This window comes from Misgurnus anguillicaudatus, chromosome 17 (genome assembly GCF_027580225.2).
Source record: "Misgurnus anguillicaudatus chromosome 17, ASM2758022v2, whole genome shotgun sequence".
Lineage (NCBI taxonomy): Eukaryota > Metazoa > Chordata > Actinopteri > Cypriniformes > Cobitidae > Misgurnus > Misgurnus anguillicaudatus.
In genome coordinates this window covers 3,100,466-3,119,625 of record NC_073353.2, presented here as the reverse complement: position 1 = coordinate 3,119,625, position 19,160 = coordinate 3,100,466, and the positions used below count along the sequence as shown (strand labels likewise).

At 36.8% G+C, this 19,160-nt stretch overlaps 1 protein-coding gene across 6 annotated transcripts in view; it reads right to left on the bottom strand.

Annotated features, from left to right (window-relative positions):
• The window catches only part of kalrna (kalirin RhoGEF kinase a), a 203,563-nt gene that overhangs the window by 48,039 nt on the left and 136,364 nt on the right, over positions 1–19,160 (bottom strand). For 4 of the 6 annotated variants that reach the window (XM_055216257.2, XM_055216259.2, XM_055216260.2 and 1 more), the window contains 11 exons: positions 19,026–19,144; positions 18,882–18,948; positions 17,764–17,873; positions 17,426–17,495; positions 16,864–16,953; positions 16,138–16,230; positions 15,856–15,967; positions 15,419–15,609; positions 13,747–13,848; positions 13,444–13,586; positions 11,964–12,066 (listed from right to left, as the gene is read on the bottom strand). In XM_055216257.2, the coding sequence (XP_055072232.2) occupies positions 11,964–12,066; positions 13,444–13,586; positions 13,747–13,848; positions 15,419–15,609; positions 15,856–15,967; positions 16,138–16,230; positions 16,864–16,953; positions 17,426–17,495; positions 17,764–17,873; positions 18,882–18,948; positions 19,026–19,144 (1,200 nt within the window). Of the gene's footprint in view, positions 1–7,518; positions 7,660–11,316; positions 11,497–11,963; positions 12,067–13,443; positions 13,587–13,746; positions 13,849–15,418; positions 15,610–15,855; positions 15,968–16,137; positions 16,231–16,863; positions 16,954–17,425; positions 17,496–17,763; positions 17,874–18,881; positions 18,949–19,025; positions 19,145–19,160 lie in introns of those variants that run through there. The other 2 variants (XM_055216261.2, XM_055216263.2) reach the window with 2 other exon arrangements.

Here is a 19,160-nt window from a genome sequence, read left to right as displayed (position 1 = left end):
ATATCACAGTATTAGTCCAAAATCGAGGGTTAACACAGCACAGAATTTAGTTTTCAACTTACAATCTACAATGATTTTTTACATAATGTATTGACAGTACAAATCTTATTGTGAAGTGTCCATGTAAAATGACCATTTATATTGCTGTACAATACCTTTTGATGTGCATATCGTCCGCGGGCAGACACGCTGACTCCAGTCTACACACTAATGTTGTGATCAATATAATAGCATACGTTTTTTGAAGGGTTACGAATCAAAACAACTCACCCATCGCGTAAAACACAAGCAGGATCAGAATCTCTGTCTAGTTAAATGTTGTTGCGAAGCTCTCTCTATCCAGATGCAACACCAAATTGATCCTCTCTCGTTTTGTTCCAAACTCTTCTTGGGTCGTTTGGTTGGCCCGTACGTTTACAGGAGCTGTCTTTGCTGACACAACCAGCGGCAGATGGTAAAAAGTAATCCATAAGTCCATAAGCAAGCACGTAACAGGACAGGGGCTAACACATAGTGCCGCATTTGTCCACGACACTGGCCGCGTCCGAAAGACTTGTTGCCTCGCTGCCTCATGAGGCCATGACTTCGGAGGCATGAAGGCAGCGTGTTTGAAATATAAACAGAGAGCGCCTTTGTGATAACTAATCACATATGTGACCAGTCACGGAAAGTAGGGACACAAGTCGGATCTGGGGCATTTTGAGTTATTCATAGATTCTGAAAGTGTAGATTCTAAGCTTTCCAACGATGTGTAACACATGGAAATCTGATAAGATTTGGAGAAGTTGTGGCCATTTGAATGTAAAACATTCAAGAAAGAGAATGCTGAGAAATTTGAGAAAGAAAAAAGTTAACACTTTCCCTTTTCCCTGGCTGGAGAGACAATAGGGCTCATTTACATCTCATTTAGCTAAGCCATACCCCCTGTAAAGCCGTTTTGAGAGGTTCTACCATCATATGTAGTATTTTATTACAGAAGTCCGAATGACAAAATGCAAAAATAAACAGGACTTTTAACGTTACCTTTGCGGGGATCACAAGTCGAATCCAGTCTGTTTCAGATGTGTGAATCATCCAATGATTTTTGTCCACAAATGCGTATAATCCGTGAAATATAGATATACTGTATAGTCTATTTCGCATGAACTTCTGGTAATACAATATAATATACAATCTGAGGACTATTTACATCGTAACATGTAAGGGTATATCAGATTACACTCCGGTATTTACGTTCCGTTAAACACATGAACCCGCCTTCAAAGTTTGTATTTAAAATAGATAATCCAAAAACAGCACCGTCGAAAACGTGAAGTCCTTAAGAGATGTTACCAATCGCTCGCTCGTTCCTCCATCAGACAATGACTTACTGGAAAATATTGATAGACAAAACATGTAGCCAATTATATAAAGAATACACCGATCTCTGTGTAACTTCTGTGTGTTTGGACAAATAACAGTCAGCCGCATCACTGACTTTATGGGGCGCCGCAGTCGGATGACGTCAGAGTACCGCGAGAGCGAGTCGAAATTAAACTACTCCGTAAGATTTCTTAAAGAGCTCTTGCGGTACTTTGACGTCATCCGACTGCGGCGCCCCATAAAGTCAGTGACGCGGCTGACGTATATGCGGTTGACTGTTATTTGTTCCGCCCCAGCTTCTTTTATATTTCTTTTGTTTTGTGCCCCCGAGCTTCATTTACAGTCTGGGGAGACGCACGCTATAAGTTTGAAAAAAATAAATAAAACTCAGCAAACATGTCTTAAAGTGTATGTTGCAGGTTAACCACCACTGTCGATTAATGGGTACATAAATCACTCAAGATATGTGTATAATTTTTAAAATGTCTCAAAAATGGTCTTAAAGACCACTTTTTTTACGTTTTTGGTATTAACGGTTTTTTTAACGCAATTCTGCGATGACGTCACGTTGGGGAGAAGTGGAGAAAGACTCAGCCAGAGCCATAGAGATAGATGAGACATTTATTGCTATTTAATACTTACGTTTATAATTTGGAAATCATATATACATCGTAGGAAATATATAATGTGTTATACTGCAAAGTTACCTTGCTAATTATTATTTATGATATATGTGGAGATAAATAAAACTTTGCAAATCTGCTGATTTGATCCATTCATGTCCTGACCACCAGGCTAGAGATTTTTAAACATCCTTAATCCACACTTACTAGCCTATCAAATAATATCTCAAATATATTGTTTTGTGAAATAAAAGGATGCTTTGTTATAGTGTTTATGCGATTATAACGAATCACATGATCATTTTATACGCAGCAGCAGTCAGCAGCTGCAGCACACTCGGATCCGACCGCATACATACTGTAATAAACAGGCGTTCGGCGGCTTTTTACATCACGACAGGCTAAGCCATTTGAGGAGGAACCGCTCATTGATCACCGTATTTTTTATAAATCCTGTACATGTTTGGACCTGCCGAAGAGGTTGAGCATTTTTTATATACTCTATTGAGCAGAGAGGCTGCCTGCACAGTTTGACCAGCAGGCTGCGGGAACCGGTGTTGTGTCGAAGTCTGTTCCCCCTATGTTCCCCCTATTTTTCCCTTCAGTGTAGTGTTTTTATGGCGTTTTTATCACCTTATAGGTTTTATTATTTATATATTTAAAGTTTTAATGGCTACTGAGATGTATATGTGTGCATTTCTGTAACGTATCTGTATTGTTCTTAATGGTGAGTCAATTATTTTTACAGTATGAATCATATTATATGTGTAATATTTATTTAATTATGTATGCAAACATTACATTTTTAAAACAACCAGTAAAGGGAAAAAAAAGAAAAAGACAGGCTATATTTTAAAAGAAATACCCTAATAGAGAACTGTCAAATGTATGAAATATTTAATAAATTGTATTATAAAATACATGATATTGTGCCTTTTTAGTATAACCAATTCAAATCTTTAATCTTTCTAAATGTAACGTGATTAAAACGCCATAAAAGCACCACACTAAAGGGAAACACAGGGGGAACTGAGTTCGACACAACACCGGCGCACATCACGCCGCCAGACGGTGTTGCTAATATAACTCGAAATGTATAACTATTATCAGATCGGCCCGGGAAAGTCCCGACTCTCTCGATTGCCATTCCGCTACTGGCTGTAAGAAAGTGAGTGCGTTTGGGTCGCTGGTCCTCGCGAACAGACGTGACGTGCTTCACTCACCTTCCAGGATTAGAGACATGCTGCCAAAATCGTTTGTGCTGAAGATCGCATAAAGTTACACCCATTTCAGGCAGGATCATGGACCCCCTCAAGCCAGCATGCACGAGTATGTTAATTGTTTGTTTACTTTCTACACGAAGATATGCTATCTGGCTGTCTGCCTATCTCTCTATACTAGCCTCTCCATCTGTCTGTCTGTCTGTCTATCTATCTGTCTATCTATCTTATCTATCTATCTATGTATCTATGTATGTATGTATGTATGTATGTATGTATGTATGTATGTATGTATGTATTTATCTATTATCTGCGCTATCAGAACTGTACTTTACTCGTCTTTCTATAGTCATTCTCAATGCTCTCAAGGCGGCTTTGGTCAATTCTCTCCCCAGCGTGACGTCATACAGTGCGTTGTGAGGGAAAGGAGAATCATTGCAAATTGCTGTACTTTTTCATACTTTTTCGGGTTTTGTGATACCCAACAACATAAAATACAATGGATAACAGTTTAAATGTTTATTATCAACAAGCAAATTGCACAAATTCGTTGAAAAATTTTACCTGCAAAACGCCCTTTAAGGGACAGAGCAGCCACGTCACTACAGTCACGTGACTTCACGCTCTAGCCGGAAGAGAAGACAATGCTGAATAAAGTCGTAATTCTTGCTATTTTTGGACCAAACTGTATTTTCGATGCATCAACACAATTTTACTGACCCACTGATGTCACATGGATTACCTTTCTGGACATGGAAACCGTACATAGATTTTCAATGGAGGAGACAGAAAGCTCTCGGACTAAATCTAATGTTAAAACATCTTAAACTGTGTTCCGAAGATGAACGGAGGTCTTCCGAGTTTAGAACGACATAATGGTAAGTCATTAATGACATTATTTTCAGTTTTGGGCGAACTATCCTTATTCAGTAGTCACGCTGTTCCCTTTGGGGGCGGAGGCGAAAACACAAGCTTATACAGTATGTAAATATACACACAGACAATGACGCCCCCCGGGGCCCGTACCATGAAAATGGTTAAACAAACTCAGGGTTACAGGATTAGTTTTAGGTTGACAAAACCAAGCCAATGTGCAGGCCTTGTTGGTAAAAGCTATTTTCATGGTACCTAAAACCCAGGATTTGCACAAACTAATCCTAAACAAAGCTGGCTAACCAACTAAACCAGCTTCATGGTATAGGCCCCCGCTGCACGCTAGAATCTCCGGAAAACAAGCCTATTTTAACCGCAAAATGTACGCTTTTAAATATACATAAACTGCTATCTCAAACATGGAGAGGCTTCTTCGTGATCTCAACTAACAGATTCTGCAATAAAACGAAAATCACAAATTTTGAAAAAAAAAAACGTTGTTTCTCATTTTCTCGAAACTTGTGCTGCCGACTTGTGTCCCTGGTTTCCGTGACGGGTCACATATTTGAAAACTACAATACTAATTTCTCGCTAGAAATGCAATTAAAATGTGTAAAAAGTGAAAATATACGTTTATTTACACTAAATTGGTGCTCCAGTCGCTTCCTTGGCCGCCATTTTATTTTTTCGAGCTCGACCACTGTTGTCATGTGGTTTTTACATCAGTAAAAGCGGTGACAAAGGGTCACATGGATATTAACGTCATTGATAGGAGACTGCACTGCCCCGTGTCAATGTTTTGAATGGCAATTCTCTCACGATTTACAAGTAGTTGAAAACATTACAGATATTGATAGTAATCAGCTGGACAAAATATATAACACTGGCCTAGTGGTTTTTGGACATTTTACTGCAAATATTTTACAAATTGCACCTTTAACTTTAATTGGCACATGTTATGCCAATTTTTACAACATGTTCTACAAGTCTCAGGTGTGTCTAGAATGTGATTCTGAAGTTTTAGCTTAAAATACCCCACAAATCATTTATTATTACATGTTCAAAAGGACCCTATTTGGGTGGGAGCAAAAAAATTCTGTTTTCACGTGTGTATCTTTAAATACAAATGAGCTACTGCTTTTGGTTAAAGTGCCCATATTATGAAAAACTCACTTTTTCTGAGTTTTGGGGTGTTCATTTGTGTCTCTGATGCTCCCACACGTATACAAACTTGGAAAAAAATCCATCCATGCTGTTTTGAGTGAGATACAGGTTTCTGAATGTCCTCTACCTTGAGTCTCAGATTGCACGAGTTCAAACTCAGCTCCGTTGTTACATAACTAGCCGTTTCATCACATTCCGTTTGAATTTTCACGCCCACCACCCCACTCGCAGGTCTCCACCACACCAGGTAGCTAGAGAGCACAAAGCAGTCACTTCGCTGATACCCCTTAATGCTGTTATCATGTCTCACGGAAATAACAGCGCTATTTGGTTATTATGGATTATACTCCCGCCTACTTTTAAAAACAAAGTTCTAACGCGTGTTTATTGGAACCTAAAGAGTAATCTTATATACAGTGTGTTACGACGCAAATAGCCGATTGTAGGCGATAAGACGTTCATGCGAAATCTAAAACACATTTAGAAAAGATTTTGGGTTAAAGTTAACCAGTCAGTCAATGGCTGTGCGCATGCCTTTTTAGTGTGACATCACATTAACAAGAGAATCAAAACAGCATGCTTAATGAGATTACTTTGGTTTAATGTGCATTAATAAAGTGGGTGGGTTTTTGTTATTGTTGGTTTATTATGTTTACACACTGCCAATACACATTTATGTCCAAACACCTTGTAAAAGTGGATTTTGCGGCGGCGTCTGTCCGCTGTGACTCTGGACGTTGCTCAAATCCCTGCCGCGCCAAAGAGTGCCACTCACATTGTTTAACATTCAATAACATCAGATTTGTCCCAAATCATTACCAATTAACATAGACTGCCAACGCATATTTTGCATCTGGAAGTAGACTCTGTCCAATTTCGTGCTATTGAATGCGCACGTCTGGTGTGTGATAGCTGCGAGTTGTCCTACAGTACACCCAACATGACGCGACGCCCTTTACACTATAATATCCACTATTACTTAACAAAAGAGCAATTATGGTTTCCACACCAAAATGTGACTTTTTCAAAATCAGATATCATTGTTTAACTTCAAAGCTCATAATAGTCTTAAAGGTTCATAGTGTAGTGTAGTGCTTATGATGAGAATTTTGGGCTGAAATGTCACTGAGCATCTATAATTTCAGAAGTGTCAGCAGATGTGATTGCTTTTCTTTACTCTCCTCTTTTGCACCATCTGCTTGGCAGCGTATCAGGTCGCCGTAGCGATAGGGAGGAAAGGCGTGTTGCTAGGTAATCTGGGGTCTAAGTAAGAGAATATCGCACGTCAGAAAGGACATGAACGTCATATGGGCTTCATGTGAAAGGTCTCGCATGCACCAGGGCTTTGTCAGGGAGATGAGGGGATCTGGCGAGGGTTTGCCATCTCTCGCTGTGTGTGTGTGTGTGTGTGTGTATCGGTGGGGTTTGAGAGTAGATGTGGCACCTCAAACCTTACAGAAAAGAAAACAAAGCAGGTATCTCCAATCATTCAATTTGGATCAAAAATATTGCATTACATAAGGAATTAATTCATGATTTTTTAAAGCTTTAAACTTATCATAAACATCACAGCTAAATAAAATCATTGATATTTCGAATTAGACTTTGAATGAAATGTTGTTGCATGCAAAACTTGACAGCTATGGCAGAGGGAAAACTTTAAGCAAATAAACAATTTAGTCGAAGTTTTCATTCAGTTCCTCACACCAAGGCAAATCTTCAGATGAAAAAAGTACAAAATAAAGTCACAGGAACCAACTTAAAATACTTTAGTACTATAATAGTATAGAAAACAGCGGAATGGAAATTCTGGAAGGCATCTTTCATTATCTATTTAAGAATTCAAGTCATGTGTTTGGCATGGGTAAATAATGACAGAATTCATTCATTGCTGGGTAAACTATTACTATTTCAAACCGATAGTAAAGAGGGTGTGTTCATGTGATTTTGTCATTATGAGTCTGTTTCCTGCCACTGGTGTGAACCCCCGAGTTAAACATGTAGATGCGTCCTTATGGTACGCAGTAATGCTGACTGACAGACAAACACAAGCACATTAAAAAAGTGAAAAAAAATCAAGATATATTTATAAACTGCAGCACTGTCTTGAGCAGAACCTTCACAGTCTCACAGCAGAACATGACTACCACAGCCGACAAGTGCCCTGATATCTCTCTCTCTCTCTGACACTTTTTTATTTATAAATCTTTAAGTAACAAATCACGTATAACTTATAAGTAATAAAGCAATAGAAATAACTAGAAAATAGCACTTACACGACTGCTCCCCTTAAACAGTTTAAAACTCATCCACTTTGGCATGACGACGTCCCTCCTTCCACGACTTTCCCTGTCCTTTATTTGCTTTCATTCTCTCTCTCTCTCTCTCTCTCTCTCTCTCTCTCTCTGATTGGTTGATTTCATTGTCCAGTAGAGCGGTTAAAGGCTCTGTAATAAAGCTTTCACTCTGTTACAACACATTGGCTCTTGTTATTCCCGTGTGTAACCAAGTTGTGCTGTGCGTAATATTGCTGATCTGCATGTAACATAACTCAGATTTAACAGTACAGTGTAGTTCTCAAAGTGAGAGTAAACATTTTTTTTGTCTTTTTTTGTCAAACTAAAACACCAAATATTAGAAATGTTAGTATCTCACTTGTTGGCTGGTTAATTAATAATAAAATACAACACCAATAAAAAGAGAAAGTTGGTGGACTTATGTCTACTACGATATCTGGGTGGTGTTTTTGGACTTTGTTAAAGATGGAGATATTAAAGAAGCTCCTGATGTGTGAACTTATGGAATATTCGGTCTGTTGTACTACTGTATGTTCTATGCTTTATTTGTTGATTTCTTTTCTTTTTTTAATATTAACTGCCAGAGGTTTGGTGTTAGGGATAGGGTACAGAATATATATATATATATTTTTAGGAAAATTTTCACCTTTAAAAGAAATGTATTTAATCAAGTTGCAGAGGAGGATGGTCATGTAATCCAACCAATAAGCACAAAGCGGTCTCTATGGGCAGTTCATCGAATGGACGTGCGTTGCCTCGGTTACGCGTTTGGAACCAAAGTTAACTTCCGGCCTGTGTTTATTTATGGGTCTGGCTAGTGGATGAACTGATCTTTAAAACAAATACCTTGTTGAAAATAGACATGGGCCGGTATGAGATTTTGAGGGTATGATAACCTTAAGCAAAAATAACATGGTTTCACAGTGTTGCGGTATTGTAATTGCAACGCTAAAATGTGTTATTTTCAAACATATGTGTATACAAACAACTTTTCAACAGGACACAATACATTTATTTTTAGGCAACACATGTATTCCAGGTTAAAAAAAAGCATTTAAATTATAATATTCTTTAATATATGTTAAATGTAAACATCAAATCAATTACATGACATGATTTAATTATTTTTGTATAAACACAGCTCCTACCTTGGAAAAGGTTTCACAGAAAATGTTAGTGGTTTTGAAACCTTTATACCTTGATACCGCTTACAGGCCCATGCCTAGTTGAAAATAATATGTTTCGGTTCGCTAAAGACAAGGGGAGATGCAAATTTGAATTACAAATGTAATTTAAGCTTGTTAGCAGAAATAAACAACTCTGTTGTTGTTAATGTTGAAGTCTACCGGAAGTGGCGTTTGGTCCATAAAAGCTGTGTGTTTATGTCATTGCTGCTGAAACTGTCTATATCAAGCCGTTCCTCACCTCTGTCCTGTGACAGTTTTTTGCAGCATCCCTCCCTCATCCCATTGCCTCACTCTCAGCTGGTATATCTATCCCAGTCAAAGGGGGGGGGGTGTACTACTGTAAATACTCTGGGTTTCAAGCCCTCCTAGAGCCCTCTGGTTGCCGAAAGAGCGTCTGCTCACTACACCTGCAGCTCAGACAGACATTCACTAAATTTCTTATAACACTATATTTAGCAATATTTTCCCATTCAATTCACTGCTCGAAGATGATATTTTTGCTGATTTTCATGTGTTTTTTTTCTGTTTTCTATAAATTTTTATGTGCTTTCTTGTTTTCTGTGTGTTAAATTGTTTTATTTGTACAGCTTGTATAATGTGAAAAATTATGTAGGCATGAAATTGAGTTAAAAAAGTATATATAGCTCCAGGGCGGATTTAGTGATTTGGGGGCCCAAGGCAAATCCATGTATTGGGGCCCCAACCTATGCCCCCTTTACACACACACACACACACACACACACACACACACACACACACACACACACACACACACACACACACACACGCAAAATGTATGTTTTTTTTAATACTATGATTGTATTTTAATACTAACCTTACTTTAGTACCCCATTTGTATTAAAAGGATGGGTATAATATTTGTGTACTTTTTACTTTTTTTAGTACTGAATTTCTTTAATATCTTTTCATCTAATGCCACATCTACAATATATTTTAATAAAAAAAAACCTTTGTATTCAAATCAACATAATACGACGAGACAAAACAATATGGTTTTTAAAGAATGCATTTATGGGTGTTAAGATCTCTATCACTGGAGATAAACAAGGGGTGAACACTTCATAAAGTGGATTGCTTCTGCATTACATTATGTAAACTTATATGAACTACAGCATTACATTATGTAATTTTGGGGCCCCTGGGTAGCTCGGTGCCCAAGGCTGTTGCCAACCTTTGCCTAATAGGTAAGTCCGCCTCTGATATAGAGTAAGATTTTGGAAATTTTTTTTACAAAAACCATCCTCCTTTAAAATGCTCCCAATATTGACAATTTAGGTACAGATACACTTGGTACCAATATGTTAATTTCAGGAACTAATATGCACTCTTTAGGTAAAAAGGGTGCCACTCCAGGACAGCTTTTGTACCTTTATTTCTTTACAGAATTGTGACATGAGAGGCAACTTTTTGTAACAACTGCAGTGTCAAAAAGAAATGTATGCTAAAATGAATATACACGGACAAAGGTAAACTGTCAAAAACAGATTTAGACAGTTTTAAGTGTATTAAGAAATATTTCTGGCTGGTCAATTCTAAATCCCATCATGGGAAGGCAAAAAACTATCTGTGTGTGTGCGCGCGCATGCACAGAGCTAAGCAGTGCTTATGTGATAGTCTTGTGACATGAATTCAGTGCTGAGCCATATAAAAGCATCATTTAGTGAGATGAATGTAATTTTTGCAGCATACTGTAATAAACAGCCGCTGAGCTGCTTTGAGTCAATGAATGAAGGTAACAGATCACATATTAGCCTGAAAACACTAAAAACATTAAAAACATCTGACACATTACACCACTGCAGACATGATTTGAACCTTCAGAGGCCTGGACATCTTCAAAGTCTGGACGAAATAACAACTTACAAACCTCAAACGGCCTGAACTCTACCTACACAAAACCTGACACAGCCAAACTTGACTCAAACAAACAGGCAGAAATAAACAAAGTGTGTGAATAACAGTTATTATGTAGTTTACAGTTGGTTTCATTGTATGCCCATCTTTCTCTGTGTATAGGACACAAACTCTGCGTTTCCAAAAGTAGAAGTGTGCAAAACTACACATCAGCGTTTCACAACCATGTTCCTGGAGGCACACCAACAGCACACACTTTGGATGTCTCCATGTGAACACCTAATTTCCTATCTTGGAGTCTCTACTAATGAGTGGATTCAGGTGTGTTTGAATAGGTAGAAATGGAAAATGTGTAGGGATGGTGCGCCTCCAGGAACACGGTTAGGAAAAACTGCTGTACATTTTTTTTAAATCAGTCAACTAGAAGAACTGTCTGAACCACTAGTAACTCATTTAAAGCTGGTGTAGTATTGATACACCATTCACCACATTGATTAAAAAGAAAAGTGATTGTGTGTTTATGATCCAACAGATCTAACCTGAAGGTAACACACAGACACTTAACAGCACACTGTCCTCTGTGCAAACTTTACTTACAGTACACTCAACTTCTCAGTATTAGCATCTGACATAACACAGCAAGTTATCGTCATGAAATGGCTTAAACAATCACAGCACAAACTGCTAAATGGACAGGTGTTGAAGTGGATCTTACTTTGACTTGATATGGTGCCTCATAGTTCCTACAGGGACTGAATCCAGCACACAGTTTGAAGAGACTTTTCATGATTGTACATCTTTAACACTGTTGCTCATGTACTCGTCAACTACAATCCCTGCATCACAGCCCCTGCATGGAAACCCTGTGTGACATCCACCTGTCAATCACAGATCACCTGACCCTGCTGGGGGTGGAGTCTAGGGTCTTCAATTTAGTGACAAATAGGCTGTGGCTGTGTTCAGAATAACGTTACCATACATTACTATCGCTGCAGTATATAGTATGCACACTAAGCTTATTGTTGCAACTTGTGTGCTATTTCGTGGTGGCCATTATATAGTACATGCTTGTATTCATATTTAATAAGATTCGGTAAGTTCTAAGACAGCATATAATAGACTATATTTTGCAGTACATTACTATAACAATTTTTTATACATCAATACATTACATACTGTTTTGCAGGAGTTTGTATTTGATGAGTTTTGTTATGCATAAAATAGACAACTTCAATTCCTAAAGTATGCAGTTAACATTCTCCGACCCTATGTTGGTCCGCTTGAAAATGCAAAATGCTTGTGCATGGTGGCGGGATACACACATACACACAAACTTAGTGAAGTAATGAAGGGCAATCATACCTTGTCACTGTCCATAGTGTTCTGTGAGGTCCTGGAGGCGATGGAGATGGTGTCTGGCTGACTGCTGCCATCTCCCTGACTGTCAGCATCCTCACCAGCATCCCTGCATGCACACATACACACACATACAATGAATTATCACTAATGCAGACCTTTCTTCAGATGTGACCACAACAAAAACTTGTCTATAAATGCAATTTTATACAATATATATGTGACCTGAGTCAGAAGGAGTTATTTATATTTTGACATTCTCTATTAAAAAAAAGGTTTAAAGTTGATAGAGTCAATTTTGAGAAAAGTCAAGTTTAAGATTTTTAAAGGTTTAAAAACAAAATTACCGCATCCATACTTTAAAATCACTGGTAAAACTAATAGATTTAGCACACACAAAGTCAAAAACAATACTATAGAAAAATATATATGTTCAAATTTTTTCTTTTATTATTTGATTGACATTGAGACATTTTTTTCCCAACAGTTAACCAAACATTCACTTAAGACATAACGGGGTGGTTTCCCAGACAGGGATTATCTTAAACCAGGACTAGGCCTTAGTTTAACCCTTTAACTGGCGCAGCCCTTTTTGAGTGGGGGGTTGGTGAAAAGGTGATATACACCTTTAAATTAATATAACTCTGGCATTTTTTTTTGTCTAGAAGCCTAATTTTGGTTTTAATTTTGGTAATTTTTGGTTTTAAAGAAGACAATTTAACGTTTTTTAGGGAAGTGTCTAGAGGTGAAAATATTTTTTTTAAAGCAGTTTACATTTATTTGTAATAAATAAAAATGCAATATAGTATAATTTTTAATACATAAAATTGTCAAAAAACTGAGGGTTGTGCTGGTTTGCTTTGAGGTTTGCTGCATACTTGTGTCACAAATGAATAAATTACAGTTACTGCATTATTATTACTGCTAAAAGGTTTTGAAATATGAAAACTACATTCTTAGACCTTTCCAACAATATATAGTTTGTCGTGATAGATTAACATTTACATAGAAAATATTGAAATAAACGTATGTGTCCCGCTCACGGGACAGCGCCAATTAACGGGATAACTCTTTAAACATCAAGCAAGTCCACTTTATTTTCTAATTCCTGCAAGTTTTAAAACAGAAACCAAAATGTCACACACGCATGTGGATGGAGACGCATCTTTGTATAGGTTAAGCATTAGGATGATACACCAGAAAACATACAAATAAAGATCAATTTAGATGTTCAATGACTATTAGGATTGCTAGATCAGGGCTTAATGTACTTATTTTTAATTTCAACCAAAATCTACATTTATAATTTTCTTTGGCTGTAGCTCAAAATTAAACCGTGCACAGTAAGACTCATTTTGCCAGCATAAGTCACATATGACTTGAAATCATTAAGTTTACATTTATTTATGAATGTGTTCAGTGATTAATTCTCTGGGATAGTATACAGTATATTTTAAGTGTGCTGCAGTATTAAGATGTGCCCGACCTTCGGCTGTTATTGCGGGGTTTGGCCGGGGTTTTGGGAACGTGGATCGGTTCTTTTAGTGCCCCCTTCAAGTGAATGATTCTCTCCTGAATGACTTCTCGAATGTTTTTAATCCATTCCTGTTTCACCTCAATACTGGATGCCTGGAACAAAAACAGACATCACAACAATACACAGAAGTGTCAGAGTGTCTGACTTTTAAAATAAATTCCCTGGACTGATGTATAATAGCAATATCACACTAACAGTCCTGCTGTTCTGTTGTATTGATTAATACATGATGTACAATAGTGCATAAAGTACCTTGAGGACTGTCTTGTTGTCAGATGAGGGTGTGCGTCCAGCCCACAAGGCAAATTTACATGGGTCTCCCTCAACATGCTCGGTTACCCCTAACTCAGATGTCTAAAAACACAACACACAATAAAACAATATAATATGAAAACATATATTTTTAGCAACTTGATCTTTCCTGGTAAATGAAGTGTAAACTATAGCAGTGGGTAGCATTAAGCCAATCTTAAAAGAGGTCATTTACACACAAGTATAGTACACTTAAAGGTACAGTAAAGACAACCTTTTAGTGCAACCTGCTTTTTGGACTAACATTATAGTCGAATTTAAGAGAAAAACATCAATGTAACCAAATGGAGACTCAGTAACTGGTAGAAACTGAACTCTAGTAAAGTTGTCTGTCAACATTTGAAACATTTCCTCAGTAAAATCTTGAATGGTTATCTTGTAAGAGAACCCCAAACGACTAGCAAGAGCCCAAATGTGCATCTTGGTGTGTTTGCAGACATACTGGACACAGCAGATGGGTAAGAAACACAGCATCTGTTCTCCACACATACATGTACAAACCAACAAAACCAACACCTGTGCTCACTTTTTACAGGTATGTCTGCAAATGCCCACTGCTGCGTGCAAGTTTAATCAAATTGGTTATGCAAGTCAACTGAACCTAGTATTTTAAGTTTTTGACTAGTGTATAGTTGGCATATTTTATATTACATATACTATTTGCACCTCAGTATTTTTGTACATTTTGTGCATTATTGGGAAAATAAAAGTCCTCTCTACACTGACCCGTAACCCTATCCAATAAATACTTTTATTCTTAATAAACACTCGATAGTCACTTTATATCCACTTTACAAACAATTTTATTAGAAATAAATGCCATTTGATGATATGTGATAGGAAAAGGGAGAAGAGCGAGGTTGGCAAAAGGCAGATTCAAACCAGGGACATCGCAATCTACGAGCAATCTTATTCACTACTGTCTGTGCCACTGAAGACATTAAATTAGATGTCTATTTTTAAACTTTAGGTGTCAAACAGACATTGGTGGGTGGAGCTAGTGTTAATAGCATTTACCAATGAGGGACACTATTTGAAGAGTTTCGTTGCAAAACGAGATAACCACCGTTTTTTTAATTGTTCAGAAATCGCGTTTTTTGGTTGTGCATTCCAATTCATTTTAATGCAACTGCGGTTGGTTAGTTTTGATTTAAAACCTTCATAACTTAAAAAATACAGCTAAGTAGCACCATAAAACAAAATAATAACATGATAACATAATAATAAACATGTTTTGACAACAATGTTAAAAAATTGATTTATCTCGTTTTGCAACGAAACTCTTCATTTGTACTTATACTGTGGAAGTCAATAGGAACTGTGTGCTTACCATCATTTATCAAAATATCTTCTTTTGTGTTTAACAGAATAAAAATTGAGTCTATTTTGAATTAGATAATTTAGTATTTTATAGTATTTGTAGTCCTATATTGTCTGAAATATAGATTTAAATGAATAATTTTTTTCTCAAAACATTCTGGGATTACATCTGCAAAGAATAAAATGCTTAAAAAATACAGTAATGTTGCTTTTCACCTTATGAGAATATTTTTGTGTTTAGGCGTCTAGGTACTTTAAAACAGTTATTGTGTGGCCTTGTCTTTTTAGTTACCAGTAGTTTGTTCTTGTAGATGTATTTGGATCGTCCTGCCGAGTCCTTGATCTCTTTACTGAAGACAAGAGAGATCTCGAAGAGAAAGAGATGTCGGTCTCGTCCTTTACGGATGAGAGATCTTGGGTCCCACACCTGAAAGGAGTCCTGGAGAAAGAGTTCACCTTGCACATCCAGATTCTCATCAAAGCCTAATGCAGGGGCAGAAAAGGTGCTCAATTTAACAAAATAACTTTTTAAAAGCAATATTTTAGTTAATATTTAGTTTTATTAAATTATTTTAAAGATGTATTCATGTCATAGTAATCGTTCAGCAAATGTAACATCATCAAATTTCTCACATTTTTTGTTTGTTAGTGAACACATTTCACAATCAATCCCCCATAATTTTTTGCATATGTCAGTAGAAAAGCAGATTTTTGTGTGTCTGTGTTTACCTTCCAGCATGCTGACATGCATGGCGTCATTGGCTCTTTTTGGCACACTCAACATGACCTCCAGGCCATCTTTAATTTCCCCTTTGCCCTCTTCACAGCAGGACAGCAACTCCTGCAGTCAAACATACTGTACTGTACTGAACGCTACACACCACACCTGACCTTCTCACTGCATACATCACTAATACAACATTACTGTAACCTGTTAACACCAACACTGCATTAAACCATAAAGCCAGTTTGATGACTTTGACATCTGGGAAACACACACGTGTGTGGTACCTTGAGAAGCAGCTGGTATTTGGTGATTCTTTGGACAGGTTTGATGAGGTACGATGATATGGAGTTGGCCAGACCATGTCTCTTCTGTATCTCCTGCACAGATATAACATAACATTTTTCAAGTTTTGGTTTATTAAACCACTGGCTCCATCTACTGGCCACATCACAGCTTTGATTTCAAAATATCGTTTTTTAAAAGGCACCAATTAAATTTTCCACTTTATCCAAGTTTAAAACATGAATGCTACGTTTGATAAATATGTTTAATCCCTATTTAACCAAAGCAGTCTCATTAGACATGCTGCTTCTCTTGTTAATGTGACATCACACTGAAAAAGCCCCGCCCACAGACCCTGACTAACTGGTTAATTTTAACCATAAGCACTACTGCGGCTAAACATGTTATTGTCTCAGACTGTATTCACAGAAATCAGATCTATTTTTAACCAAAAGAGCTCACTGTTTTTTGGTAAGGGAGGAGCTGTAGCTCATTTGCATAAAGCGCTTTTTTTGCTCTCACCCAAATAAGGTCATTAAGGACATGCTATAACAAATGATCGGTGGGGAATTTTGAGCTGAAACTTCACAGAAACATTTTAGGCACACCTGAGACTTATATTAAATCTTGTAAAAATGGCCATAATATGTGTCCTTTAACAAACAGAAAACATAAGGGACTATAGAAAACAAGATTTTAACCAGACAAGAAAACTGATGTGCACTTACATCGAAAAAACTCCCAGCATGCTCCAAGATGAGTTGACTGGAGTCTGGTTTGTTTTTGCAGTATGTCACATAAATATTAAATCTATCAGCCTGAAACACAAAGACACAAACTTCAATTTCAAAGTCAATATAATCAAGCCACATCAATCTCATGTCTGTTTTAATTCTTGAATGAATTCTTGAATTATTTCTCAGAATAAACCATTTGCTGTGTTGCTTTGCTAGATCAGGTATAGAATGATACTGTATTTTTTATCAATTTTAATTTAATAAAAAATTCAACATAATTAAAAAAAACAAATTTATATACAAATATAGGAATGTTATGCTATGGCTAATAATTGTTGTAATTTGATATAACATAGGAAACACTTAAGCTCTGATCTAAAACATTTATCAAAACAAATCATGCATTTAAATATTAAAAAAGAGACCAAATCACACAGAAGATTACAGCTGCAAAGCACTAACATATTGTGTATGTTATTTGAAACCTCATGTTTGTAAATACTGCATACATAGCATATGAAAACCTAACATATTAAAAGCATGTAATACTCACCCATGTGACAAAGCAATGCCCTACATCCTCAGGTAACTGCTCATAATTGATCAGCTCTTTCAGGAATATACTAAAACACAAATCAATATGCAAATAAGTAACGACAGCAGCACATCTCCACATCACATGACCATTTCCCACAAATTTGCATATTTGGAAAACATCTCTTACACTTACAGAAAGATCACATCCTAAAACCATTTGATATTAATGTGAAATCTATGATTGAAATAAACTTTAATGCTCCTAATCTTTAGTCCTTATTCTTGAGACTTTAGTCTGGATTTCACAGAGAGGGTCACATATTGTTCCTGTTTCATGAAAGCTTACAGACGTACTTATTGTGGAAGTCATAAATTTCCTGAATGTTGCCAAAGATGATGTGCTCTTTGTTGGCTATTCCTGAAGGTATTTCCTCTCCACCATTCGTCATCTCCCACAAATATGTCTAATAAAAGAAAAACAAGACAGGTAAGCAGAGCCAAGTATGTAAATGGTGACCATAATCTCCACAATACACACAATACTCCATAATAGAAATCAGAAAAAAAAGTGATTCGTTACAGATCACATCTACAAGAACTCTAAGTTAATGGGGCCAGTATCGTTTTTTCTTTTACATCTAATTAAAATATCAGTCAAGGTTTGACCATGGCCTTTTTTATTCCAACTCACAAATGTTGTGCTTTGCGTCCAGGCTTCTGCATGTAGAAACATTTGGGAATGTCCAGCATTTGAAGCAAAGGGATTACACCAAATTCTCTCATTTTGATGTAGCTTTCTTTTAATTATTTACAATAAGGTTGTATTTGTTAACATTAGTTAATGCACAGTGCACTAATATGAACAACTATATTAACATTAACAAAGATTAATTAATGCTGTAAAGCTTATAGCTTGCTTTTCCAAGCGTTTAAAACACGTTTGGTGTGATCAGCTCCTCAGGGTGTTAAATACTAATTAGCTGTTGACGTAAATGTGGGCGATGATATGTTAATGAGCTCATGGTTGTGATGTCATCACCCTGATGATTTTTATAAAAGTGTTATAATTAAACAATTAAATCACACAGCAGCAAGAAAAATGCTTTCTACGTTATATAACCACATTAAGTTGCCAGCATTGTTTATGATTTTCACAAAAGTTTAATGCCTTCAAGAAAATTGTCTTCTTTAAAGATATAAACATACAATATATCAAATGAAAGAACCGACCATCTGCTTCCAAACAAACAAAATAATGTTCATCCTATCTTCTCTTTTTATCACCACTCAAAAATTATTAAATAAGGGAAGCGATTTCTCTTAATTGACGAGATAACTCATCAATGGCCGAGAAAGAGTTAATTCCTAATACAACAAATGGAGGCTTTATACAAACTCAATAAGATTTCAGCATTTAATCATAGTTTCTATTTGCTTCCATAATACAGAACCTGAAGAAGTGCAACACTGACCTCTAGACATTCATGTAAGTCTCTCACATAGGCCTTTTCTGTCTGCAACAGTTCTGCGATAATATACCTGAAACAGCACCAACAAAATAATGAAAGCACTTATAAGAGCCTATATACAGATGGAGGCTGTGTATAATCACTTACTCTTTTTTCCGGGCTGATTTCCTCTTCTCCTCGTTCACCTCATGGTTCGGGTCACGTAGTTTGACCTCTGGGTCAGTCAGACTGGCTGGAATGATGTCCAATTCCAGATCCTTATTATCCTAAAACGCGCACATT